At 50.1% G+C, this 26,470-nt stretch overlaps 8 protein-coding genes across 8 annotated transcripts; 3 read left to right on the forward strand and 5 right to left on the reverse strand.

Moving 5' to 3' along the window:
• Positions 1 to 1,192: 1,192 nt before the first annotated feature.
• On the forward strand, positions 1,193 to 4,480 carry P174DRAFT_461734 (putative aminopeptidase; the record flags this gene model as incomplete). Its single annotated transcript, XM_024830041.1, has 4 exons — positions 1,193 to 1,378; positions 1,445 to 2,191; positions 2,258 to 2,484; positions 3,424 to 4,480. The coding sequence occupies 4 exons, from the start codon at positions 1,193 to 1,195 to the stop codon at positions 4,478 to 4,480; spliced, it is 2,217 nt and encodes a 738-aa protein (XP_024681897.1).
• Positions 4,481 to 5,568: 1,088 nt separating this feature from the next.
• P174DRAFT_452509 (DUF1774 domain-containing protein) lies at positions 5,569 to 7,094 on the forward strand (the record flags this gene model as incomplete). Its single annotated transcript, XM_024829088.1, has 4 exons — positions 5,569 to 5,578; positions 5,681 to 5,894; positions 5,959 to 6,398; positions 6,452 to 7,094. 4 exons carry the CDS (start codon positions 5,569 to 5,571, stop codon positions 6,655 to 6,657), a joined length of 870 nt encoding a protein of 289 aa, XP_024681898.1. The 3' UTR covers positions 6,658 to 7,094.
• Positions 7,095 to 7,953: 859 nt separating this feature from the next.
• chsB (chitin synthase class II) lies at positions 7,954 to 11,756 on the forward strand (the record flags this gene model as incomplete). Its single annotated transcript, XM_024822503.1, has 5 exons — positions 7,954 to 8,192; positions 8,581 to 10,340; positions 10,400 to 10,584; positions 10,632 to 10,798; positions 10,853 to 11,756. 5 exons carry the CDS (start codon positions 7,954 to 7,956, stop codon positions 11,754 to 11,756), a joined length of 3,255 nt encoding a protein of 1,084 aa, XP_024681899.1.
• A 265-nt stretch (positions 11,757 to 12,021) lies between these two features.
• On the reverse strand, positions 12,022 to 13,994 carry P174DRAFT_461737 (putative glutamyl-tRNA(Gln) amidotransferase subunit A; the record flags this gene model as incomplete). Its single annotated transcript, XM_024830042.1, has 8 exons — positions 12,022 to 12,143; positions 12,179 to 12,566; positions 12,625 to 12,747; positions 12,827 to 13,225; positions 13,276 to 13,375; positions 13,423 to 13,496; positions 13,555 to 13,653; positions 13,716 to 13,994. The coding sequence occupies 8 exons, from the start codon at positions 13,992 to 13,994 to the stop codon at positions 12,022 to 12,024; spliced, it is 1,584 nt and encodes a 527-aa protein (XP_024681900.1).
• Positions 13,995 to 14,902: 908 nt separating this feature from the next.
• Positions 14,903 to 16,349, reverse strand: P174DRAFT_461738 (putative di-, tri-valent inorganic cation transporter; the record flags this gene model as incomplete). The annotated part of the gene is made up of 8 exons (XM_024830043.1): positions 14,903 to 15,127; positions 15,184 to 15,263; positions 15,313 to 15,532; positions 15,614 to 15,801; positions 15,864 to 16,011; positions 16,071 to 16,115; positions 16,162 to 16,211; positions 16,268 to 16,349. The coding sequence occupies 8 exons, from the start codon at positions 16,347 to 16,349 to the stop codon at positions 14,903 to 14,905; spliced, it is 1,038 nt and encodes a 345-aa protein (XP_024681901.1).
• A 567-nt stretch (positions 16,350 to 16,916) lies between these two features.
• P174DRAFT_443189 (DUF4246 domain-containing protein) lies at positions 16,917 to 19,201 on the reverse strand. The gene is made up of 4 exons (XM_024827758.1): positions 18,778 to 19,201; positions 18,650 to 18,728; positions 17,642 to 18,601; positions 16,917 to 17,593 (listed from the first exon to the last, which is right to left on the reverse strand). The coding sequence occupies exons 1-4, from the start codon at positions 18,885 to 18,887 to the stop codon at positions 16,994 to 16,996; spliced, it is 1,749 nt and encodes a 582-aa protein (XP_024681902.1). The 5' UTR covers positions 18,888 to 19,201; the 3' UTR covers positions 16,917 to 16,993.
• Positions 19,202 to 20,021: 820 nt separating this feature from the next.
• On the reverse strand, positions 20,022 to 22,052 carry P174DRAFT_392191 (AFG1 family ATPase; the record flags this gene model as incomplete). Its single annotated transcript, XM_024823544.1, has 4 exons — positions 20,022 to 20,543; positions 20,608 to 21,121; positions 21,171 to 21,621; positions 21,677 to 22,052. 4 exons carry the CDS (start codon positions 22,050 to 22,052, stop codon positions 20,196 to 20,198), a joined length of 1,689 nt encoding a protein of 562 aa, XP_024681903.1. The 3' UTR covers positions 20,022 to 20,195.
• Positions 22,053 to 23,063: 1,011 nt separating this feature from the next.
• Positions 23,064 to 25,438, reverse strand: P174DRAFT_432622 (phosphatidylinositol-3-phosphate-binding protein BEM1; the record flags this gene model as incomplete). The annotated part of the gene is made up of 4 exons (XM_024825760.1): positions 23,064 to 23,981; positions 24,046 to 24,813; positions 25,002 to 25,106; positions 25,433 to 25,438. 4 exons carry the CDS (start codon positions 25,436 to 25,438, stop codon positions 23,064 to 23,066), a joined length of 1,797 nt encoding a protein of 598 aa, XP_024681904.1.
• Positions 25,439 to 26,470: the final 1,032 nt, after the last annotated feature.

Here is a 26,470-nt window from a genome sequence, read left to right on the forward strand (position 1 = left end):
TACGAACGGAGTCATGCCAGTCTGATTCAGAACCATGGCGAGTAATGGTCATGTTTCGGAGATAAGCTGGGGCGGCCCGAGTTGAATTTCAATATCATAATATATCTGAGCATAGCTAAATATCCCAGTCACACGATGCTATGATCGAAGGCTTAGTAGTTTCCTTTGCTCTTTCAGTATGTCTACTATGACATATCGCTATCTTACTGGACTGTTATCGTTGATAATTTAGTAGTCGAGCCACCTGGACAATTGTTGCTATGAGTAACATGTCGAAAAAGTCGACCCTGATTCCCTCCGTCAAGGCGGGCCAGGCGCTCATATCCATGCGGGGAAGTTTGTCAGCCTTGTCGCCTGAGGCATGCTGATCTGCGAGCAGAGTGGAGATCATGACTGACACGGGTCGCATTCTCCAATGAGTCACGAACGCAGCATGATTGAAGACTTGAAGCAATATACTCCCTGGTAGATAATGATTTTATGGTGATTTGACACGAGCGCAATGAGCGGTCACCTCAGATGTCAATGTGAGTCAAGACCCACAAATAGACAGAGGGCAAAAGAGCCCTGGATCAAGGGACAGATATTATACAAGCCACGGGACTGACAGGAGAGGTCAAACCATCCCCTCACGGAACCGGACTTGCTTGTTGCTTGTTGCTCGTTGCTACCTTACCTTACTAAGGTAGTTTGCTACCTCTTAAGAACCTGAGGAGTTGATGATTTAGGTTAAAATAATCTTACAATAATAACCAACCACCTAGGTCGACTTAACCAGAGTCCTGGAAATATTAAATCTAATTTAGTCCACTGCAGCGGCTAAGCTACCAACCTCGGCCCTGAAACTGCTCTATCGTTTATTATTTAAGCCAGCCGCCAGCGCTCACCTCTGACGCAACGGAGTCTGTGTCTGGACTTGGCCAGTTGCTCGCGATAACCAGTCCATTATTATCCACCCAATCACCACGTATTCTCCGTTTATTGCGAGACAAAGGAGCTGGACCTTGCACTGCAGTCCCTTTTGACTTGGAAAGGTCCTCAGCATACATCATTCAAACATCCTTTCTCCTGCCTCACCAAAAGCTGTGTTTACACCGTTCGACTTCGAGGCTCACCAAACATCAATTGTATCTTTTACATTGTTATCTGCCTTGTTTTATAAACTGCAGGGGATAAATCCCGTTGATTTACTATGAAAGTACTCGCAGCAATTGCGCTGGGCGCAACAGCTTTCACAGGGGCTGTAGCTGCAGTGATTACTCAAGAAGCATTCTTGAACAACCCTCGCATCCATCATGACCAGGAGAAGTACTTGATCGAATTGGCCCCTTATCGAACACGATGGGTGACTGAAGAGGAGAAATGGGCATTGAAATTGGTACCATACTTCCCCAAACCCTGAATAACCAACTCCACGGGTGACTAACTGCACGATTGCATCTAGGACGGCGTGAATTTTATCGATATCACAGAAGAGCACAACACCGGTTTTTACCCGACTCTCCACAGCGGCAGCTATGTCAAATATCCGGCGAAGATGCAGTATGCTGAAGAAGTGGTTGCGCTTAACAAGAACTTATTGAAAGAAAACATGAAGGCCAACCTGGAACGATTCACATCATTTCATACTCGCTATTACAAATCTCAGACGGGAATTCAATCAGCAACATGGCTGTACGACCAAGTCCAGAGAGTTGTCTCCGAGTCGGGAGCCGCTAAGTATGGTGCAACTGTTGAGCGATTCTCTCATCCATGGGGTCAGTTCAGCATTATTGCCCGAATTCCCGGCCGAACGAACAAGACTGTGGTGCTGGGCGCCCATCAGGACAGCATCAATTTGTTTCTCCCTTCAATCCTGGCTGCTCCCGGTGCTGATGACGATGGGAGTGGAACTGTCACCATTCTCGAAGCGTTGCGCGGTCTGCTGCAGTCAGACGCAATTGCCAAGGGTAATGCATCCAATACTGTCGAGTTCCACTGGTACTCTGCAGAAGAAGGCGGAATGCTGGGCTCCCAGGCAATCTTCTCCAGTTACAAGCGGGATAGGCGGGAAATCAAGGCCATGCTCCAGCAAGACATGACTGGCTACATCCAGGGAGCTCTGAACGCGGGTGTCGAGGAAGCCATAGGAATTATGGTCGATTATGTCGACCAGGGCCTCACACAGTTTCTCAAGAACGTTGTTACAGCGGTAAGCCTCAGTTGTCCCGCACGGAAAGCTGTTTAATCGACAAATGAAACTGACGAGCTGCATTAGTACTGTTCTGTGGGTTACCTGGAGACGAAGTGCGGATATGCCTGCTCCGACCACACCTCGGCCAGTAAATACGGCTATCCCGCGGCTATGGCGACTGAAGCAGAGATGGAAAATACCAATAAGAAGATACATACTACCGACGACCAGATCAAGTATCTGAGCTTCGATCATATGTTGGAGCATGCCAAGTTGACTCTCGGCTTCGCTTTCGAATTGGCATTTGCGCCGTTCTAATTCCTCTCATACTCTACTCCAGATGAGAGGAATGATTCGAAAATGCTTGTTTTACTTGGATCACAAGGCGTTCAATGGTTTGGGTCATGGTTTGATTGGGACAACTTGCCATTCATGAGGTACTTCCTGTAGGCTGGTCACTCACAGACTGATTATACCGTTATACAAGTCTCATGGCATATCTATATACACGATGACAATGCGTCAACTCGTTTCCCGTCTTTCACGAATTACCGGAGTCCGAGTAGAACCGTAGAAGCTAACTGTCACGTGACAGTTGCGGATATCGTCGATAGGACCTTGATCGCCAAATATGATTGACTTAGAAGACAGCGGTGAGTCAAAAAGGTCCAGTCACAAGTTTCTGTAGTTTTCTCTTGCCGTGAATTTTCGGGATAGAACGTCATTTTCGATTGATTGTCCGTCACACTGCTATGGAACAGTCCAATCGCCCACTGAGCATCGAATGAATATTTAATTCATTTATGAGGTCATCGAGGCACCCGCCTAGTATCAAGATCGCGTCCATTACAATTGCCAAGCAATTGTCTACAGCTCCTAGGGCTACTTTCTGAGAAATCTCTGGTGTGATTCTATCTCAATTGCCAGAGACAAGTGAAGCTCTTGAAACCCCAGTTGACTGTCCTGCTTCGCTCTCCAGTTGGTCTAGGTCTTTCCATCCTTGATCACCTTCCTGATTTAGAGCAAAGTCGAATCTAGGAGAAACAGAGACAACTTTCACTTTGAAACTCCATTGTTTCCCCCTTGGAAGCTCAACTGTGGAAGAGGATCATATTTATCCTCGTTTTCTCTCTCTACATTGATATCATTTCTGTCATCATCATTGGCGACTCGCATATTTGCCTCAGGTAGAATTTCGAACTGAACGACAAGCTCTGCTTGTCTGAATTCTGCATAATGGATCCCAGTAGTCCTTATTCCAAGGAACTACGACTTGCATGCCTCACGGTGCAACGGGCTGCACTATTGACGAAGAGATTGCTCGAGGCTGTCGACAAAGGATCCCTCGACAAGAGTGATTCCACGCCTGTGACCATCGCCGACTTTGCTGCTCAAGCACTTATCATTGGCGCTATCCACAAAGCCTTTCCTGAAGATGAATTTGTGGGTGAGGAGGACTCAAAGGCTCTCCGTGCAGATCCAGAACTTCTTGAGCGCACGTGGGAACTCGCCTCTACCACTCACCTCGATGACAAGGACAGTGCAGCCCTTCTCTACGCTCCCAAATCCAAGGAGGAAATGCTTGACTTGATTGATCTTGGAGCTCGTGGCAAATGTAGCCTGGAGAGTCGTGCCTGGGTTCTGGATCCTGTAGATGGCACTGCGACTTTCATCCAGGGCCAGCAGTATGCGGTGTGCCTGGCACTGGTGGAGAATGGATGCCAGAAGGTCGGCGTGTTGGGTTGCCCGAATCTCAATCTTGCTACGGGCCGTCTTCGAGAGGATGTTGTGGATCGAGATGGCTACGGGTCTCAAGTCTTTGCAGTTGCTGGTCAAGGTGCCTGGATACGGAAGATGGGGCGCGGAGGTCTGCTCGCTGCTGAGAGTATCGCTCAGAGGCCACAGATTACAGACCCGAAGGACCTCGATTTCGTGGACTGTGGGTCTGCCACATCATCTAATACTTCCTTGCATGCTCGAGTGGCAGCGAAACTGGGTGCTCCGTGGCCGTACAGCACTGATCTCTGGGCTGCACAGTTGCGCTACATAGCCATCGCGGTAGGAGGCTGCAACGCTTTGATCAAGATCCCCCGTAAGGCATCTTATCGGTCTAAGATCTGGGATCATGCAGGCGGCATGTTGATTGCCGAGGAAGTCGGCGTTAAGGTCACTGACCTTGCAGGAAATCCTGTCGACTGCAGCTTGGGCCGAACACTAGCTGGATGCTACGGGATGATCGTGGCTCCTCCTTCCATTCACAGGCGGATCGTTGAAGCCGTAAAGGAGGTCATGCAGGAACAGAGTTAAGTGATCGAGCCATTCGGGACAAAATGTTTTGCATTTTATTTGACTACATTTTGGTTTGGGTTATCGTCATAACGAGATTCTGCTCTCGCTGTGCAGGCTCACAGCGGTTACCAAGATCATCAATATCACCATTATTCAGCGCTAGAGCGTCATTGCGACCAAAGTCTGCATCAGATAGATATGGCGACGCACTGTTTAGAATTTGTCCAATGCAGCATTATTCTTCAGACTATCCTCAGAGACAGCGTTGATCATGGTGTACTGAATTATATTCAGATGGCTTTGCAGTAGTTCGTAGCGACTCAATTACTACTGTTCAAGGGTAAGCGAATTGTACCTACGCGCTGCCTACACTCTATCTAGGCATCGTATGACATGCCCCGTACAGCGCCCGTGCTCTGATCGACCATCTGTGGGTCCTGATCGACAGAAATGACAGAAGGTCTACCAGGGATTAGATCGCTAGAAGTAGAAAGACTTTATGACTTTCCTAGAGAACTTGGAATATGTAAGGGTTATTATTACTACGTAGCACAAAAAATATATAGACTGAAAACGGACGTTTGGGTATCATGTCAATAACCTGGAAGTACCTTACCTCTCCAGTAGTTAACTGCAAGAAAAGTGGCCCTGCGCCGTGGAGTATGAGTGATGTCATCAGTTTCAGCTTCCGTCACTCATCACCATTTTTTCATCGATATTTTCTGGTGGGAAAAAAGACAGTAAAGCAACTCGAGATTGAAAAAAGAAGAATAATTCAGTATCGTCAAAACATGTCTCTCTGGTAAACTCTAGTAAATCAAACCTGGGTTGTTTAAGCACATCTGGTCGTCGTCATAAGAATCAAGAAAGTTCATAGCGAGGGAGGATCAACCTTGTTGGCTGTCCCGGAAGCATCTCGTTGGCCACTCAAAACTGTCAGGAGACCTTATGATGCGGGGGTACTCGTCTCCCTGCACTTCGCTCTCGTAGGCTGAATCATATTTATAAGTATCTTCTCCCTCTTGCACCTCTCTCCTGAATCCAACTCCGAATAAGAGTAATCTTGTGTGTGTATAGTCTGTCCTCTCTCACCTGAAGCAGGCACTATGGCTATCTGTAAGTGTCACCCTCATCGTCATCGTCATCGTCATTGTCATTATTCATATCATCACACGGTCAGGTCAATATTGTCAGCTCGTCCATATACTAATGGTGTAGACAATCCGTTCGCCAGGCGCGAATCCCACGGCCGTTATGCGCTGTCGACGTATCGTGTCCTTATTCCTCTAACATGGCTGCTCGTCGTCATATTTGGCGTCTACTACACTTTGCACTCTCCAGATGATATTAAGCATGGTCGTAAAATCTTCAAGCAGGGACACGTTTACATCACTCCCTTCAGTTTGAACACCGCGATTACTGAGATTTACTGGTATGCTTACCTGGAGCAGCCAACTTTGTCATACTCTACATACTAACTGCACTCCACTGTCAAGGGTTCTTCTGCTCCTCACCCAGCTCAGCTATGTTTACCATCTGTTCTCAAACGATGGCGCCATCGCCAACGCAGCTGCCAACGTCGGATCTCATTTCATCTTGAACAACCTCTTTACCCTCGCCTGGATCCTTTTATGGACTCGCGGCCACTTCTGGGCCTCAGAAATCATGCTGGCCGCAAACTACCTCAACCAGCATGCTGCCTACTGGCGTCACCGGGCCCTGCCGACGTTCGTACATCTATCGGCAATCGCAGGCCCCTACGCCTGGACGCTGATGGCACTTTTCTGGAATGGAGCCGTCGCAGTCGGCAGCAATAGTTTCCCCGCGCGTATTGCCGCCAATATCTTCATCTGGTTGATTTTCGCCTTCGGCTCGACCCACATCATGGCAACCCAGGATGACCTCTTGGGCTACTGTCTGACTTTCTTGACTCTTGGTAAGTCTAGCCTACCTTGTACGGGAGAGACACAGAAAGCTGACTCTTTGCAGCTTTGGCCGTCAAGCAACTGGCAATCAAGGTCATTGCGCTGCAATGGATCTTTGCCTTTGTCATCTTCGCTGTCTTCCTCATCGAGTCGATTTACCTATCTAGCACCAAGTACTCCGGTCGCGACTCGCTATTCCGTAGAATCACGGCGCCTGAGCCTACTGACCGCGAGAGAGAACCTCTGCTCAATAGTGCCGCCAATCCTTAAAGAGGAGCGCTGTCGCTGCTAGCCTCTACAGGACTCGATTTGTACAATTGAGTCCAATACTGAGTTATCGGATTTGACAAATTGGATTGTTATTTCGCAGGAAGTTTCACGTCAGCCTTACCTGCTAATTATTGATATGCACGACGTCCCACGAATGCTTCATGTTCTCTCCCCTCTCAATTTGTTCCTCTACCTTCCAGTCTATTACCCCTTAGTCAAAAGTCCGACAATAACCCAGCTGACTGCCCAGTGCTTATTGAACATCTGCTTGAATTATATGTTTGCTGCGTTGTCCTAGGAGATTGCCTACCTTGGTACTGGTGGGGCACTTTGACAAGTGCGTCCACGGTTCTCGAAGTTTTTATCTTATATCTAGTCTATCTCTCAATCCTTCGGCTCATCTAGTCTAGCTTCAATTTATGCTGAGTTGACCGATCCCTTGGCCCCGCCAAAGTGGGTTATCAATAGTGGTGCGGGTGCGTCACCACATAGCTACGAACTATAAACATCAGGTCAGTAGCTCGGCCATCATCACACCTTTCCGAAGGATAAGTTCATTAGAAATAGGTTATGAGAATCAAGCAATCTTCCCTTAATGCCCTCAAGGTAAAATAAATGATTTTAATATGTCCTCGCTCCTATTCAATGTCTCGGAACATGCAAGGCACAAGGAACGGGATATGCGTCGCCCCGCCGGTTGTCAGCTCCAGCCCGCCCGGTTGCCCTGGAGACAACCCATACGCAACAGAGATGCACTCCACGCTCTCGCATTCCCTTGGGACAGTCAATGTGATACCGTTTTTAGCGCTTAGGTCTGAAAGAAAAAGAGTCAGTGTGTCTGTCTCTGGTTTGGAATCCATATTTTGTTCTTACTCTGAGTGACATTTTCTATGGTATTGGAAGCTATCAGTTTCTCAAGCATACTTGTCAATCCCTCAAACAATTGGTCTCTGTCTTGCTACGAGCTTTTCAACTTGGTTACATTCATTCTATAGCTACCGAAACCGCATTGTTTACGACGGGGTATAGCCGGTCTCATTACCTCTTTTCGCAGTGAGCTACATTCCAGTGCATAAATCCATCATCCATCCCGTCGATCAAGTAAACTGACGATTTCCTCACCATCTAACCAGGACACAACGTGTCGATCCCATTGACGAACTTACCCTGTGTTACCGCTGTGAGGCTGAGATTGTCTCGGTTTCTCGCTTCCCATAGCAAAGAAAGCTACGAGTGTCGGTCTCATCGCAAAGTGTTATGAAGGCGTAAACCAGCAGTCATCCCATTCCGTCTACCATGAGCTCCAACTCATCGCGAATGTATCCGCCCGCGCCAAACTACGAGGAAGAGCCGCCAGCATACGGCAATTATGGAGAGACGGCATCCTTCCTCGCAGATCACGATTCGTCACCCCGTCATCAGGGGGTCACCATGCGCCTGTTACCCAATAGCACTGATGTGGATGACGATCTAAGTGTCGATGTGGAAAGGGGTGCAGGTCATCAGTATGGGATTGAGTACTCTGACAATGGATCGTAAGTAATATCCAGGATTTTCTTCTGCTACAGATCTTGTCTCCCTGGAATGTGTCACGACCTCCCCGCATGCCGAAGACACTTACCGGTATCTGTCTGTTGCCCTTCGTCAGGCTTTTTCCTGCTTTGTATCCCTTGTTTGGACCAGAGTGCAGAGCTCTTTCGTTTGACTGGAACTGTGAATTTGTCTTCTCTCTTTTGAGGAAGAGACTGCATGTTCTATTGTTCTCTGCCCTTCTTTTCCTCATTTGCTACCCTTCCGTGCTACGAGTCGTGTACGCTCAATGACTGCACATGTTTGATACAAGCAGTCTACCTCGAGCGGCTCGAACTTGAGCGCCATCGCTATGATTGACCCGACCCTTCCCAAAATAATTTCACCGAGAAGGCCTAGAGCTAACGTGCAATATATGCCATATAGCGGAAATGCCAACGGAGGATACGATAGATTCTACGCCTATAATGCTGAAGAATCTCCATCACGACCTGCCTCGAGTCTAGGAAATGTCCCATCGATTCCTCCACCAGCCGTTTCCGCGGTCGACGTGCCGCAGTATTCATCGCGTCCTGCTTCTCCCCTCAGACCCTGGTCTCCAGCGCGCGCGGCGGACTGGACAAGGCCGCCCGCTCCACCATCTGTCGCCGGCTCGCAATACGAACGCGCAGATCTAAACGGCAGTCCAAGGCCAGGTACACCCAGCTCCAGATACGGTGGGAGCCCTAGACGCCCCTTGCCACCTGCTCCATTGTTTGCTGGCCCTGGAGCAGCAACCGGGCAAGACACAAGCATCGATATCGGAGATGGCAATGATCCTGAAGATCCGTTTGGAGGTGGAGGAAGGACGATCAACCGACACGAGCACCGTGGAAGCATTCGGTCGTTCATGAGCGAATCGACCATGATCACAGATGAAAAGGACGAGATGGCGAAGATCAACCTCGATGAAGACGATGCCGCCGACGTTGACCCCAACATGCACTATGGTCCGGCCCCAGAGAAGCAAAGTCGTCGAGGAGTTCGAGAGGCCCAGATGTCGAAGAAGGAAGTCCAGCTGATCAACGGTGAACTGATCCTGGAATGTAAAATTCCCACGATTCTGCACAGTTTCTTACCTCGCCGGGATGACCGCGAGTTCACGCACATGCGCTATACAGCCGTTACTTGCGATCCAGACGACTTCACTCAGAGAGGCTATAAACTACGCCAACAGATTGGAAGTACTATGCGCGAAACCGAGTTATTCATCTGTGTGACTATGTACAATGAGGATGAAACCCACTTCACCCGCACCATGCATGGTATTATGCGAAACATCAGCCACTTCTGCTCAAGATCCAAATCGAGAACATGGGGTAAAGACGGATGGAAGAAGATCGTGGTCTGTATTATTGCAGACGGTCGCAAGAAGGTGCATCCAAGGACTCTCAACGCACTGGCAGCATTGGGAGTCTACCAAGAAGGTATCGCCAAGAATATTGTCAACCAGAAGCAGGTCACGGCCCATGTGTACGAATACACGACTCAGGTATCTCTCGACTCAGATCTGAAGTTCAAGGGAGCAGAGAAGGGCATCATGCCCTGTCAAGTGATCTTCTGCCTCAAAGAACACAACCAGAAAAAGTTGAACTCACACCGTTGGTTCTTCAATGCCTTTGGGCGCGCTCTGCAACCGAACATTTGCATCCTTCTGGACGTCGGAACCAAACCCGAGCCCACTGCATTATACCATCTGTGGAAGGCGTTTGACCAAGACTCCAATGTTGCAGGAGCAGCTGGTGAGATCAAGGCCGGCAAGGGCAAGAACATGATGGGCTTGTTGAATCCACTTGTCGCAAGTCAGAACTTTGAGTATAAAATGTCCAACATTTTGGACAAGCCCTTGGAATCTGTTTTTGGATACATCACTGTGCTTCCCGGTGCTCTCAGTGCGTATCGGTTCTTCGCTCTGCAAAACGATGCCGATGGCAACGGGCCGCTTAATCAGTATTTCAAGGGTGAAACGCTGCATGGCAAGGATGCCGATGTCTTCACGGCGAATATGTACCTGGCAGAAGATCGTATCCTGTGCTGGGAATTGGTGGCCAAGAGGGAAGAGAGATGGGTTCTGAAATTTGTCAAAAGCGCTGTCGGTGAAACTGACGTTCCAGGTGAGTGCTGCATTTCGAAATGTAAGGTCAAATTGAAGCTAACCCATGGCCTCCATCAGACACCATACCGGAGTTTATTTCCCAACGACGACGTTGGCTGAACGGTGCTTTCTTTGCTGCGGTATATTCCCTCGTCAATGTTAGACAACTTTGGAAGACCGACCACTCTATTCCACGGAAGATCCTTCTTCAGATCGAGTCGGTCTATCAATTTTTGAACCTGCTCTTTACTTACTTTGGATTGGTATGTAATCTAGTTCCGCTTACTGAACAGGCGCTGACCATCTGCAGGCGAACTTCTACCTGGCTTTCTTTTTTATTGCAGGATCTCTATCAGACGAGAAGATTGACCCATTCGGACACAACATGGGGAAATACATCTTCATTGTCCTGCGGTACGCCTGCGTCTTGGTCATGTGCTTGCAATTCATCATTTCGATGGGTAATCGACCACAGGGGTGAGTGTCCCGACTATCCAGCAATGGAAAAGCGTGTTACTAACATCCCCAAAGAGCAAAGAAGCTTTACTTGTCGGGCATCATTGTCTATAGTATAATCATGGTCTACACCGCGTTCTGCGCTCTCTATCTAGTCGTTCTAGAGCTGATGGCGAAGGCTGGGGTGGGCAAGAAAGACCTTGGTGTCAGTGATTCGCTCTTCATCAATATTGTGGTGTCCCTGCTCTCCACTGTCGGTCTCTACTTCTATTCTTCGTTCCTATATTTGGATCCATGGCATATGTTCACCTCTTCGGCGCAATACTTTGCGCTGTTGCCAAGCTACATTTGCACTCTGCAGGTCTATGCGTTCTGTAACACGCACGATGTGACTTGGGGTACCAAGGGAGACAACAGCATCAACACCGACCTGGGCGCAGCACGTATTATTAACGGAACGACCGTCGAGGTGGAGATGCCCTCAGAGCAGCTTGACATCGACAGTGGCTACGACGCCGCCCTGCGCAACCTCCGTGACCGTCTCGAAGTCCCTCCACCCCCGGTGTCCGAGAACCAGCAGCAAGAAGACTATTACCGCGCCGTGCGTACATACATGGTGTCCATCTGGATGGTTGCCAACGTTATCCTTGCCATGTCCGTCTCCGAGGTCTACGGTGTCGACTCGGGTGGAACAAATGTCTATCTGGGCATCATTTTGTGGTCTGTGGCTGTGTTGGCGCTGATCCGTGCCGTCGGGTCCACGACGTATGCGATCTTGTTGGTGGTCCAGAAGATCGTTGAGGGCAAGACCAAGTTTGATGCAGGCAATATTGCGAATTCCAACGCTGCTACTTCGAGTTACGTGACGAGCAGATCGACGGCGCGGTATGGAGGTGGGACTAGCTTCAAGGATAAGGTGACGGAGGCCGGCTGGACCATCAAGAGGACGGCAGGCAAGGCTATGTTCTGGAGGAAGTAATGACGTCTGGTAGCCGTATTTCCGAAAGGTGATGCAGCACTCTACGCTATGAGATATGGGTTTCTTTTCTTTTTTTTTCTTTTTTTTTATGTTGGAGTTTGCTTCGCGATACCGTTTGATATTTTGAGTCTTCCGGTTCATCACTTGATTTTCGTGTATGTACTTATCTGATGATTGAATGGATATAATGACAGGATGTATGGATGCCTCAAATCTGTTTTTGTGTAGCGAGCTCTTCGCTAAGTGCGATGCCTAGAAGCCAAGCTCAAAGCCTACATCTGATATCCCCTCCTTTCCCCTGCACGATATCCGAAACAAGGCCCGCCGCCGCAAGGGTCTCCTCATCCTTGAAACGCTTCCCTACAAGCTGCAATCCAATCGGCGCCCCTCATATCGCTCAGGACTATACTTCGCCCACTCACGCGCATCAACCTCGCTCCGCGGGCGATACCCATCATCCACCGGATCCAATGCCGGATCAACGATCAGCCCAGTCGGGAAAACAACACCGGGGTAGTCGAGGATATTCCAGACAGCGGTGTAATTCCAGTACTGCGCTTCGCCCGTCACCGCCGCGGCGCCGACGTACACCGGACAGAGGATGAAGTCTACCCCGCGGGATTTCATGAGGGCGTGGTACGCGTCGCGGTAGGCGTCGCGCTGGCAGTTCAGGGCCCAGTTCTCGGGGATGGTGAGCGGGGAGGCGCGGCTGTAGGCGAAGGCCCATTCTGTTAGGGGGAGGAGGGGCTCGCCGCTTTGGGAGAGGACGGTGCGTTGGCTGTTGGCGGCGTCGGGGAAGTAGAGGGATGACTTGGCTTGTTAGTTGGCAGAGGCAAGGGGGTGAGTGGAGAATTGAGGAGGGACGCACGATAATCTCCCAGCCGTGGTCGTGGCGGTAGGGCTCCCAGTCTACGACTTTTATGCCGGCTGCGAGGAGCTTTTGTTTGGCGTGGTGCAGGGCTCGGGTGACGGGGGATGGGGGCGGACGCATCTATGCCGTCAGTACTTGTCTAAGGGTAGAATAGTGGCTGGGATCTAGGAAGATACCCATCATCCCACATGATGCCAACAGTCATATCTTTGGTGGCTTTTACGCGCCTCCAGGGTAACGGGACTAGCGATGTTTCCGTCTCCCATGGCTCCTGATCGATGACGGCTCGTTGGAAGAGATCTAGATCTTCGACACTCTGGCTGGCCAGTGGTCCGGCGGTGCCGTGGATGGACTCCTGTCCTGGGCCGGGTACTTTGATTCCTGTCGCAGGAATTCGGAGAGCGGTGGGACGGAACCCATATGCACCGCAGAAGCCGGCAGGTGCTCGGATGGATCCGCCAATGTCGGTACCGACACCGAGAGCAGCACACTTGAAACCCATTGAGGCGCCCTCGCCGCCTGAGGAGCCGCCGGGTGAGAGGGTGCGGTTGTAGGGGTTCCTTGTAGGACCGGTGAGATTGTTGTCGCAGCAGAGATGCTAGGATGGGTTGAGAATGTGCTCCTTGCAAGTAGACAGAGGATTCTTACCATCAATGACTGCGGCTGGTTCGTTCGCACATGGAAAACGGCGCCTGCTTTCTCAAGATACCGGGCAAGCAATGCGTCTTCGTTTGCAATGTCATCGACCCTGGGTGCTGTCAGCTGACGGCTTGGGTAGTTGTACCAGAATCGTACCATGCCACAAAGCCTGCGTTGCAGGTTCGACCTTTGATCTCGATATGTTCTTTGACGCTGATGGGGACTCCATGCTACAGTTGACTCGCCGTTAGGGCTGTTTGCTGTTTTGGACATGATAGTCCAACCTACCAAGGGCCCAACAAGCTTTCCAGTCCGCTTAAAATGTTCGTCAAGCTCTTTAGCCCTAGAAATGGCTCTCTCCGCCATGAACTCTGTAGCAAAGTTGAGCTATCACTGTCAGCAAATCCAGATGCAGGTTCATACGTCGCTTCTGGTTGAGCGCAGCATACCAACTGGTGACCCAAAACAGCTCGTTTGAGAAACGCAGTGACTACTTCCTCGGCACTCAGTAGGCCTGCTCCCATACCTGCTACAAGCGCGGTAGCAGACATCTCGGTGATAGAGACTTCTCTGTCGCTGAGAAAACCGCTCTTGCGAGGAAAGTCCTCGACATTTTTCTGGTGCGCCGAGGGCAGTCTGTGTGCGGGAAGGATCCATTGCTTGGGAACAGAGTTCAGAAGTATATCTTTAGCTCGGCGTGCTCGAATCTCCCAATTCTGTACAGACATGTTGTATTTAGCCGATTGATATGATTGATATGACGACAGTGGACCCTTTATAGACGAACAAGCAAGAAGTTAAAGTTAGATCATGGAAGACGAGGAGCATATCTTATACCGCTCTTCAAAATCGCTGCCGTGTATCAGTCCCCTGGACAGAGTCCCTAGCAGATACCTAGAACTCGTTCAGGCTACAACTCCTTGCATCTCGGAATCGGAATGCGGTCACAAATTCCAATCAGGAGACACTATCCTTCCCCGCGCCTCCGATTGAGATAAGCCATAGTCCATAGATATCGTTGGAGATACGCCATGGTGGAGATTGGAGAAGTTCGTATCTGCCGAGCGGCTGTTGATTCGAGAGCACATCAAGCTTTCCCCTCATGGAATTCGTACCATTGGTCCTTCTTTTCAAGCATATCCGCGTGTGGTCATGGGGTCTTCGGCCACCCAGGGCGTATCAGTTGCCCTTTTCGTCCATCACAGATATGGTTATAAGATAGACGGCCGTTCTGGGCCAAACGAAGAAGCAATGAAAGCAAGAGCAACAACTCTGTCCTCCCTCAGGCAGCTGCTAGACAGAGAATCGTGCAGATTGACATATCTACCGGGCCAGAGAAGAGCATTTCAGTTGCATGGCGGAATCATTCCGCCAGACATGCGGAGAAGGTGGAGAACGAAGATCCAAGCTCGGATCAATATGATCAGATTACTGGAACATTGACGATGGTACGAATGGGATTAGACGGAAGAGGGTCGTGAGGAGAGTAATGGCAACTAAGCAGTTTGTTGTTGCTGAAGCGACATGGACGTCAGGTGACAAAGAACATCCCAACAGTCCATCTCATGCCTGACAAGCATCCCCTGAGCCTATTCATTCTATGCCCAACATGACATTCTATTACCTTCTTCGCTTCTCAAATTCGGTCTACCACTGCCAGTGACAATTCCTGCGAACGCAGCATCTGCCGAAGAGCAACCGATTGAATGCCATATTTCTGGCAACACTCGTTGACCATGCTGATCAGCTTGGTAAATCCTGGGACATGTTGATCGGTGACGAGCACGCCAATGACGGCCAAGGACTTGTGCTGGCTGATATGCCACACATTGATTTCATGGATTGAAAGCACTCCCTGAATCTATCCAAGTTACTGTGAGAGCTGAGATGACATCAGAGTAATACAACGTCGCTTACTTTTTCCAGATCACTTCTTAAGTCATTGAGATTTACACCAGAGGGAGTACATCCCAAGAGGATGGATCCGGTTTTCCGCACTGAAAGCGTCAGCACCATGTAACACTCCACAGATGGAGAACAGCATACGGAGCGGAAGAGAGGATAGTATGATTATGAAGGCGATCCATAAACTTGCTCCCGGATCAGCGTAGTATCGTCCTTCAAATTTCGAGAACCAGATTACCAATGCAGCAATCATAACGCCGAGATTGTTCACTGCATCTCCGATAATATGGAGCAAAACTCCTAGAATTCCAACATCACGGCAACTGGATTTTGTCCTCTTGGGTGGAAGCCCTATATTGGCCTGCATCAAAGGTTTAGCTGAGCTCATGCAGAATCCGAAACCGTCGATGTGGCTATGCGGACACACCTTCGGCGTCCCTGCCTCGACCTCGGCTCTTATGGACGAGTCTGTCGAAGCATCCAACGCATGTCGATGAGCATGGGAACTGTCGTCTAATGACTCAATATTAGCAACGAGACCGCGCATCCAGAAAGGAAAGCCTGCCGTGAAGAATAATAGCACTGAGGATATTGAGACCCAAGCCAACGCATCCAACAATGAACATGAGTCTGGGATTCTCGATTTCTAGGGGATATCAGTAAGTCGCGTGCGCATTGAAGGGGACACAAACTGTGCAAGGATATAAATCGCTCCACAGCCTGCAATAGAATGCTTATGCCCAGCGCAAAAAGAAGCGCTCCGTTAAAGAAAGCTCCCAATAATGGTGCTCGCTGCCACCCGAAGGCCAGTATTTTCGGCGGATCATCGATCTCAGAAAGCTTTATTTCCCGTCAGTGAGTAATTCCATGCTATTCGTTCCTCAAGACCTTCAACCCACCTTCAAGGCCGACAAGGCGACAACGAACCCAATCAGATCAGTCAACTGGACTGTTCAGCAGATATCACCTGGAAGATAACGCAAAGCGTACATAGTGAAAGGCATCTGCCAGCAGAGCCAGCGAATGAGTGTACAGGCCAACTTCTGATATCAGCTTTGAATGCCAAGGTTCATTACTCTGTGCAGAGGACAAATACTTGAGATTTCAGTCAAGAAGAAACATGATGATATCCCGATCACCATGATCAAGCGCTGTGAGCGCGATATGCTCAAGGCCATCTTCGGAAGTATTGCTCCAACGCTGCTCAGGTCAAAGTATTGAAGAAAGGAGTCGTATGCTATTAAGGGAAAGACTAAAGAGACAGCAAAATCTGCTTTCACTCCCTTCTTCGCCTGCGCCTTGTGTAACTTTTCATGCCTCGGATATCTGCAGAGTTGTGCAGAGAGTGTCGCCATTCATGACTGAGGCCTCGTGATAGTGTGCGACTTTATCTGGCCAGAATCCAGAACAAAACTAGCATGCTAAACTACTCCTTCCACAGCAGGGGAACGTGCAGCTCTGCTATTTCTCGTTTAGTTGTTGCTGTCGTCCAGTCAACGGAGAGACGTTGACTCTTCTCGCTATTCAATACTAAATCGACAGCAACGAGGATATTCAGGGTCGCCCCCATATTGTACAAAAGAACTAAAGCGCTTTCATCAACCTTGGAAGCCGTCTATTCTTTCCTGCCAGTTCCCGTGTCTCAAAACCTGCCATATGTTTCTATCCGGCAAAGGCGATGTCCATACAAGGCTAGAGTCTGGCATAGGAGAGCTCCGGCCTACAAAAGAGTGTATAGAATAGATGTGATTGAGAGATTCTGAAGCAACTATTACTTGATAGGGTATAATCAACGAGAATCAATAGATACATGCAAAATCAGTTAGTGCTCGCACAAGTTAAACTCCCCCATTTCAAAGTCCCGGTTCTGTTCCTGCGACTTGCTGGAGCGCTCCTCCATCAATTCCTTGCGGTACTGCTTTGCCTCCTCCAGGGTGATGGGCGTAGCTTCGAGACCCTCGTTGACCATATCCTGCAACTCAGCCGGGAGTCTCTCGCTCAGCAACTTCCCGACAACCTCCTGCCGTTCCTTCCACCAGTCCTCCTGTTGAGGGGGCACATTCGCCGAAGAAATGATCGAGAGATGGGGGTCTACGAGGAAGAAAGCGAGGATCTTGCGATGGCCTGGCTTGGTCCGATCTGCCAGCGTAAACGGCGACACCTGGTGCTGGAGGCTGTTTGGGAAGGTGAGCAAGCGTCCTTGGCGAGTGTCCACGCTGCCTAGGACCTGAGTGACATTGCCCTCATTCCAAGTCGCCTCATTATCCAAGCCGAAGATTTCCTGGACGAATTCGTGTCGCGATTGGTGATAGGAGATATATGAGACTTCTTCTGTATCTGCCCGTTGCCGGAACGCGAGTCTGCTGTCGGTGATGTTCTGGCTGTCGTAGTAGTAGATAGCCGAAGCGCAGATATGCTCATTCTGTGAAAGTCAGTGTTTGCTCCAGCCAACCCCGACAAAGCAACATACCAGTTGTCCCTCGACGTGCCACGATCCGCCCTCGTACTCGGGCTTCTCCGGGGTCAGCTCGATGTTGGCCAGCTTGACGATTACTTGCAACCCATTCAGGGCAAAATCCTCGCGCAGGTTGACCTGGCCCTTGGCCTCGATTACACGGGGAGCGAACTCGCCCGGTTCCGGGCGTCGGATGGGCTCTCGCTTTTGCCATTCGTCATGTCGTTGATAATATTCGTCACTATACTCGTCTTCCTCGTTTGCCGGCTGCGGCTCCGGCTCGGGATGCTCGTCATATTCGACTTCATCGTAGGGGATCCTCTTGTACTTATCCCGCACGAGAGTCAAGGTCGTGTTCCACAGCGGAATGGTCTGAGTCAGGATCTTCTCGATGACTTGGTACAACGGCCGGTGCTTCTTTGGATGCAGGTTATTGATATACGACGCAATGCGACATTCGCCATTGTCAGCAAAATGCACATCACAGGGAAGCCACTGGAATTTGCGGCTGTAGGGTCGATGGACGCTTCCCCAGTCGCGGTCGACAGTAGCACTAGCTTCCTCTTCCGGAGGAATTGCAAGTACCTTGCCCTCCCCGACATGATTCAAAAAGTCCTCGAGCCCAATCAGTTTCCTATGGAGAATGCGGGTCCGGCCATAGATGACGGGAAACAGCGATGGGTGGACCAGGTCGACCACCTTGTCGTCTGATCCAGGATGGTAGTCTTTGAGCTCTTCAGGCACATCCTCCAGGGGCCGAACAGTATCTCTCAGCATCTGGCGCAAGTCTTCTCCGATGGCAGTATCAGATTTGACCACGCCAGCATCAAATGCCACGACGTGCTTGGTGTCCAGGAAGACCTTGGCTTTCCACTGCGCCTCTTTGATGATCCAGTTCATCATGGTGGGAGTAATATCTTCTCCACTGTCCATAATTTCCTTGCGCCATTTGGCAGTAATTTCTTCAACAAAGACCTTCATGTAATGTCAGCGATGCTCATTCAGGGAAGAAAGCAAACGCACCTTTCTCTCCCAGTCCGGCTTGTCGGTAATGGAGTTGAGCGCTCGCATCATCAAGATCTCCCGATGGGTAGTCAAGCGTCTGGCATCTTAGCTTCAGCGCAATCAATCGTAATCGATGAGCAACTCACTCAGCGAGACTAGTCTCCAGTGCATTAGGGAAAATGTCAAAAGCCCCCGGGCTCCAATTCAAGGGGATGGAGTAACCCGGTAAGTCGAAGCGCGTGTTTCCAGACTCCATGGTCATTGAGCGCAATTGTATGCGAGGAAGTGGCCAGAGAACCCTCAGTAGCGAGAGGACTCTGTTCATGTTATGGTGATGATATTTATACGGAGAGTATCAGAGGTCGCGATGTGTTCCGGGTTTAGGCAACCGGCTGCTGCCTTGGAATTCAGGCGGGGAAGTTGGCAAATACGAGATACTCCCCTCAAAGAGGTATCAGTCAAGACACAAGCGCTGGTCAACTGGTTGATACCCTCTGAAGTCTGAACGTGCTGAAGGTACCAACGAGCAGCATATGGACGACTCGCTCAGGGGCTTGCACGGCTGAAACGTATGATCTCTGTCGCAACTAGCATTTTACTCGACGCACAAGAGCTACCCCCTATGAGAAGGTCCAAGTAGATTAATCTCAAGGAAGCGAAGGACCATTATTTTTATACTTCTCATCATCAATGCGATGCGAACCGCGAAGCCAATGATCCAGGTCAGAGATCCTGACTCCAAGTCGGTAGTCGTGCTGTCGTCGTCTAACTCAAATCAGCAGCCTTACCCGTTTCACTTCACACACTATGGATTCACAGTCCCCTGTAGATTCATATCTCGCAATACCATAGCTAAGCATTGCTCTCCGCAATTCTATTTACGAAAACCCAGTCTAACTGTCGTAATCAGGCCTGCTCCAGAGTGATGCAATCCGCGCGCGACGACACCTCCATCTGCTTGCATTTCCATGGACGGAGTGCCTTACCTCACCTGGACTAAGAGTACCCTGACTAAGCCGCTTGCAAAGCAACTTAGTGGGACAGCATACTGCTTATAAGGTTGTTCAGTTTCCATACCCCTGGTGAATGGCTCACGAACACCTATCGCTGATAACCTGCTTATGTTTGTCGCGACCGATTCGACGGTGGGCACATAGCGACTGGATGTTCCTTATCCTGCAATTGATACATTCAGTTCTGGACAGCGGAGTATCAGGGGTGCCCTATGGGTGTTTCGTGCTCTGGAGGTAAAGTACCTCTCTAGCTTTCTCAGGTAAGAGATCTATACAGTATTCTGTGCCTCTCTTAGTGGACAGGGTATTGAGAGATAGGAACGTCATAGTTTATCGTTTGGCTTATCTGATCGTATCAGTAAGAGAGGTATGCATGGGTGGTAGACATCATTAGGGTTTTTGTGGTAGACGTGGTATCGCGAATGTATATATGGGTAGTTCTATATATGTAGAATAAGATGAACACTGCACGGCATTCCCCAACAGGCATGCTCATGCCGCAACGATGCAAAAGGTACAGAACAAAGCCACAAGTCTAGTATGAACTGAATCTACATGTTGTCCTCGCTCCAGCGACTCCTCGCCTTCATCCACGCATCGTGCTCGCTCTTCCCCTCTTGGACGGTCTTGCCTACTCCCAAGCCGCGCTCAACCCAGTCCTTACTGCCCATCTCGGATAACCGGGAAAGGGCACGAGCGAACGCGAATCGTTCCTCGTCACCGCTGAAGATGGATGTCGATTTGAGGGCTTGCACTGACAATCCCAGATCGTCCATCATCATGCGCATGGCGTCGGAGAGATCGGAGTGGTCGCCGTTTTCTTCTAGGGAGGTTCTGACTTCTTGCTCGGACATGAAGAGGTTGGTGAGTGGGACGGCTGTGGTGAGGACTAATTTGGCCTGTCGAGAAAGATGTTAGCCGTCGCCTGACTTGGGCAAAAAACAAAACGGCAGAGCTGCTCACCCTGCTCTCGTAGACAGCGTCAATAAAAGTGATGAATCGACGAGCCAGATCGCGTTGCTGCAATGTCATCCCCGGAACGTCTGTCACGATGAAAGCGTCGTAGTTCCGCACCAGCTCCAGGTAGTCCGCCGCTCCCGTTGCGCTTCCGATGAGCTCCTGGAAAGTGAAACGAGCCGCCTTTCCGCTGGCCGATGGAACCTTGATCTTACGGCCCCAAACCTCTTGCGTCTCTGCGTGAGGAGGGTCATTGGGATCACCCAGGAATTCGTACCACTTCTGCGCGTGGCGATCAGCTTCAGGACCGAGCGGGTGGTGGTAGACGGCCGCCGGTGGACGAGGGATTTTGCGGTAATCGGTCGGCGAATTTAGGTTGATCACGTTCAAAGCAGTCTTGAGAAGATTGATACACGGAATGAAGGATTCTCGTTGGATACCGTTCTTGTACAGATCATCGGGATGACGGTTCGAGGTTGTTACGAGCACGACACCGTGAGACATGAGAGATTCAAGTAGTCTAAAAGGTGTCAGCCGAAACCTTGCCTCAGAATACTCCAGGTACATACCGCCGCAAAATCATCGCATCAGCAACGTCCGTACACTGAAACTCGTCGAAACACAACACGCTCGACAACTCCGCGATATCCGCCGCCACCAAAGGCAGAGCGTCAAAGTCATTACCGTACTGCATCTTCACCACGTGCATGCGCTTATGTACATCCTGCATGAAGTTGTGGAAATGGATGCGCGACTTGGACTTGATATTGGCCGGCAGGGTCTCGTAAAACAGATCCATGAGCATTGTCTTCCCGCACCCCACATCACCATACATATACAATCCCTTGGGTAGATTCTCGGGGATCTTAGTCTCCGCCTTCGCGCTCTTGCGCCCAAACAGCGAGCCGAAGAACGACGATTTGGGTTTCGGATCCAGCGACTCAACGCTCGGGTGCACAACGACCGGAGGAGTGTAACCTTTCAACACGTCGTGCAGGTCCTGCAGCTTTTGGACAATCTCTTAACTCCGTCAGCTCATCGATGCATCCGAAAATCAGTGCAGGAAACAACCCACCCCTCTGATAAGGATCATCCCGCAACCGCCCCTGCTGCACTCGCCCCTCATACTCCTGCAACGGCCCACCAGACAACCCAGCCCTCGCATCCACCGTCTGTCCCGCAACACTCTCAGACTGAGGCTGAACAGCTGCCGTAGCGAAGCGCCGCATATACACTCCCGCCCTCGGCTGCGCGTTCCTGGCATTCAACCAAACACCCTGCGCCTCGGCCGCCTGACGAGGAGCTGCGCCATTGCTGCTATGTACACTCCGTCTACATTCTTCGTTCAGTACCCGTGCACGTCCGACTCTCCTCGCCGACACCCTTGGGGCCCGGCTCCTCAGCGCCGAGGGAAGGGACTCGGCGCAGAGTTTCGCAGATGGTCGACTCATTTGTCCCTTAGGTAAGTCGAGGAAGGGATTTTAAGCGCAAAGAATCGTACCCGCTTCGTGTAAAAGTATGCGGTCGAATAGGCTTGAGGTACTGGGGCTTGGTTCTTCCGATCGGGTATACTTCTATGGCCGAAGGATCGAGTGCGGCGGACAAGCGGGGAAAAGGAAAACGAGTTGTCGGGTGTCAACAAAGCGGGTACGCCTTATAGCTTTTGGAGAAAGGCATCGGTATTCCTGCTAAATAATATCAAGATCTCGGAAGACTGGAGTAAGAAGAGAACGAGAGCACGTGCGCCAGATGCGCGTATGTCAATTGGGAAGATGGCAATCGAATTCCATCAGCGCTGCGTTGGCCTGAGGCGAAAAAGAACCGTCGTCGGAAATCCCGCCGGAATCATGTGACTCGGAACCCGGCAATTAAGACGGAATTGCTTTCGACGCAGTAGTTGTCAACATACCAGGTAGGAGTAAGAGTACTCCGTACGAATGTTGTGCTATGTTACGCTGGAGTATCTGGTAATGCTGAGGAAAAGACATATCACTATACGATTGCATGCAGGTAGAGAAGCCTACATAGAGGTGTATATATGCAGAGAAAACATATGTACATGTGATGGACAAAACGTCAAGAGGGTATGGAAACATCACAACAAGTCATATGCCCACGGAACAGGATCCAATGCAAAAATCACTGGGAAAAGGATATATCAACCAGGAAAAGTACATAACGGCATAAACATCAAACATATCGGACATCTCAATCTGTCGTTTTTCAACAACAAACAGTCAGAAAGCGCTCAAAAGGCTCTTTTTTCCAAAATAAACATTGAACAATAGGACAAAACCAGAACACCGTACACCGTCTCCACCAGTCGATCAAAATTGTGGCGGGATAAGATGAGACAAAGGGCAGACGCAGGGGACAACGATCTATCGCAAACTGGCATCGGGAAAACCATGATTCTATGCATGCTTTCAAGAAGAGAAGAAGAAGAAGTGGCGCGGGCTTTCTTATGCAAGCCCGACGTATAGGGTGAGCTTGGAATTCCGCTGCATGGCGGTGTCAAGGTCACTGTCGTTGTTCAGGTCCATGTACGCGCCGGATGGTTCGTCCTTGTATTGCACCACGATCTCCTCATTAAGCTTGAGACGATCTAATAACTTCTCCCGGAGCTGCTGGAAACTGATGTCGCCAGGGACGCGAATGGCAATCAAGTCGTCTTGGAAGAAAACCTTGACTTTCATGGCGCCTCCGTTTGAGGCTGTTGACACTTGGGTGAGAGAGCTGGCCTGTCGGTTCATCGGCGCTGGTCTGTCAGCCGGATGCGAGACGGAGGGCTGATTGCGCTGGTGCGAAGCTCGGTCGGGGTGCGAGCTCATCTGAGCCTGAGATGACTGGCGGGACGCGCTGCGCGATGCCTCCTGCGTGGAGGAATGGTGCGAGCCGCCGGAGTACCGAGCATCTTCTCCAAACGCGCTCGGGTCAATTTCAAAGTCACCTGGGCGAGGCGCGAATAGCTGACGGACCAGCTGGCAGCGGGAGATATGGGGAGGCATGGCCAGGAGCTTCTTTATGTATTCGTCCAGGTTCTGGCGACGGCCGTTGGAGATCGCATCGGTGACATGCGTCACAGGTCCGGGCATAAATGGTAATGTGCGCGGCTTGCCGCGATTTCCGGCCTCCTCCTCGAATTGGGTCAGAAGCGCAATCTGGAAATCGTAGAAGTCATGATAATAACGGGACAACTCCCAGCAGCGGCCGTCCTCCATTTTCGCCTCAATAATATACCAATACTTGTCGTTATCAAAGCAGTACCGGGGAATAGATGCGGCTACCGGAGCGACCAGAGGCTGATGGTGATTCGGCATCGGCGGCTGCGACAGGTGTTGAGGTAGGGACGCTTTGCTCGCGTTCCGATTGTGATAGCCCTGTACAAGAAATCAGCATGAGCATGCGCATCGCCAAAGGAAGAGAGCAAGAAGGGGGACTTACGTAGGCATTTCCATTTTGGCTTGCGTGGCCGGCGCTGTTGCGCCCCATGGACATCTTCTCAACTCCAGAGGTCACGGACTGCATTGCTGATGCGGCCGAGTCAATCTTGCCGAGGGTGATGCTGCTGTTCTTGTATTCTGCCGTCATTTTCTTCCATTCTTCAACCCTTGGTACACCAGCGCGCTTAACTGCCTCCAAAGGATCGGTTACCGCTTGACCGGTTTGCATGTCCCGAAGTTCGATGAATGAGACGGGGATCAGGCCTGGACCACCTAGACGACCGATGGGCTTCGCGACGAACCACTCCGGGTTGGATTGGGCGATGACAATAATCGCTTCCCCTGCTTTCGCGTCGAGTTCATCCGGTCGCTCTGCTTGGAAGTCATACTGGACGATACCATAGACCATGGCGCTCGAGGCCTTTCCTAACGTCGACATCCTGGGAGTCGCGGGGAAGTGCTGAAGTTGGGTGGGAGTATGATCGGGGGAAGGAAACCGAGCGGGACCACGATCTGAGAAACCCGAGTCGTGCGACTCTTTCTTCTTATGAAGATCGACCGACCCGCCACTATCTCTTTCGTTCTTGCCGATGACCTCAAAAAAGGAGACAGGTACCAACCCCCTGGCACTAGGGATGAGGGGATTGCACGCTTCGTACCAGTCCAAGTCGTCCTCCCTGCTGATAACGTGGAAGAAGTCGCCCTTGCTGAACGCTAATTCTTGCGTGTTCCCGGGTTCTGGTTGGTAGTCGTAGAGAGCTTTGATAACCTAGACGTGAAAAAGGGGACGCGCGGTCAATACCAACTTCCAAGAATTTGCCAATGCGACTGGAATGAGGGGAGTAATTTGAAAGGGGGAGGGGATGAAAAGTGATAGCCTAGCTATACTCTTTCAATGCTGGAGGGAAAGGGGGCCGCAGCGGTTCATTTGTGTTTGGTGGCTAGGATAAGGCTTACCTTCTTGGGTGGCAGAATCGCAATGGCTGACTTGGGAGTGATTGACAGATGGTGGTGGTGGTGAGGTTTGGGGTCCTTTTCCCCTTTGAGAGATCGCCTGATGGCCTATATATTTTGAACAGTATGTGATTAATTTGCCATAGCAATAAAGGAGGGAAGGTGAACTGAAAAAATAAAAATAAAAATAAAAAATAAAATAAAAAAGTTTGGGTAAATAATGGCGAAGATATTCCAAGAACAGGAATAAGAAAATCAACACTAAAATCGGAATCGGAAGAAAAGAGACCACAAGCGACAACCATAATCGAGATAAACGGGAGGCGGGGTATGGATGATTATGGTGGAAGGAGGGGGCAAGCCGGCTGCTTGAAACGAAGGGGTTGCGCACAGTTCACTAGGTAGTATCAAAGAGCTTTGGAATCAAAACATACCTTCATTCTTTCTTTTCAAGAAGGACGAACTAGTGGAATCGTACTGGTAGCACGTACTCGGCTGGAGAGGTTGGATCAACGACAGCAGCCTGTAGGTTGGGAGACTCAAGGGGATTGCGAAAGAGTGAGGTGGGTTCGAGAGGCAAGACAGAAAGAAGCAATATAACCCCAAAATTAAATAGAAAAAGAGTGTAACAAAAGTAATCAGATCTTTGGATTCATACAAAGAGAAAATGAGTGTGAGAGACCAAAAGTTGATTGTCCCTGTCTGTGTGCGGAATTGAGTGAATAAGGAGAGAGAGCACGTTGTAGTCAAAGAAATGATAAAGTACTGGAGATCTCCGTTCAAATAGTGATGACAACGCTGGTAAAAGAGAGTTTGGAGAGTAGTCTAGCCGTTGGAGTTGTAATAGTAGTAATAGGTCCCTATCGTGGATCTCTTGAGCTTTCTCTTTTTTCGCTTCACCCTCGTGCTCGATCACTACCGTGGATACGTGATGTCTGGTTGTTCTGGGTTTGCGAAAGAAAGTGGCCCGCTTTGGTGGTGGTGTCTGGGATTTCCCTTCTCGCCCCCTGAAAGGGTAAAAAAGAAAGACTTTCTGTCTGGTTTGGGCTGGCTGGGAACCCTGTCGGTTTTCAGAAAACCACTGCAGGCTGGTTGACGATGGTATTCTCGATCAATCAGCTGAGTGGGAGAGAAGCGCGCACTTCTAATGACGATAGACACGGACCGTCGCCTAGTAGTCAGGTAGTATTTTTGGTGGTATTTTTACACACCAGCTGAAAGCCTTATGGCTCATGGGGGAGTATAAAGTACTTTCTTCTATGCCTGGAGTAGAAGACTAGGTCGCTAGTGTCGGGGGCTGTGATCTACTCTTTTGTAGGCACTCCGCATATAAAGACGACCGTGAAGGCCAGAATTTTCGACATTTTACAAGTTTTCAGGAAGTACTCTTGTCCAGAACTAAGGTATGATGCAAAGTGGTGGGATCCCTCCAACCGCTTCTCGGGATTCAGCTAGAGAGGCAGAAGGAATAT

Source organism: Aspergillus novofumigatus, assembly GCF_002847465.1.
Source record: "Aspergillus novofumigatus IBT 16806 chromosome Unknown P174scaffold_5, whole genome shotgun sequence".
Classification (NCBI taxonomy): domain Eukaryota; kingdom Fungi; phylum Ascomycota; class Eurotiomycetes; order Eurotiales; family Aspergillaceae; genus Aspergillus; species Aspergillus novofumigatus.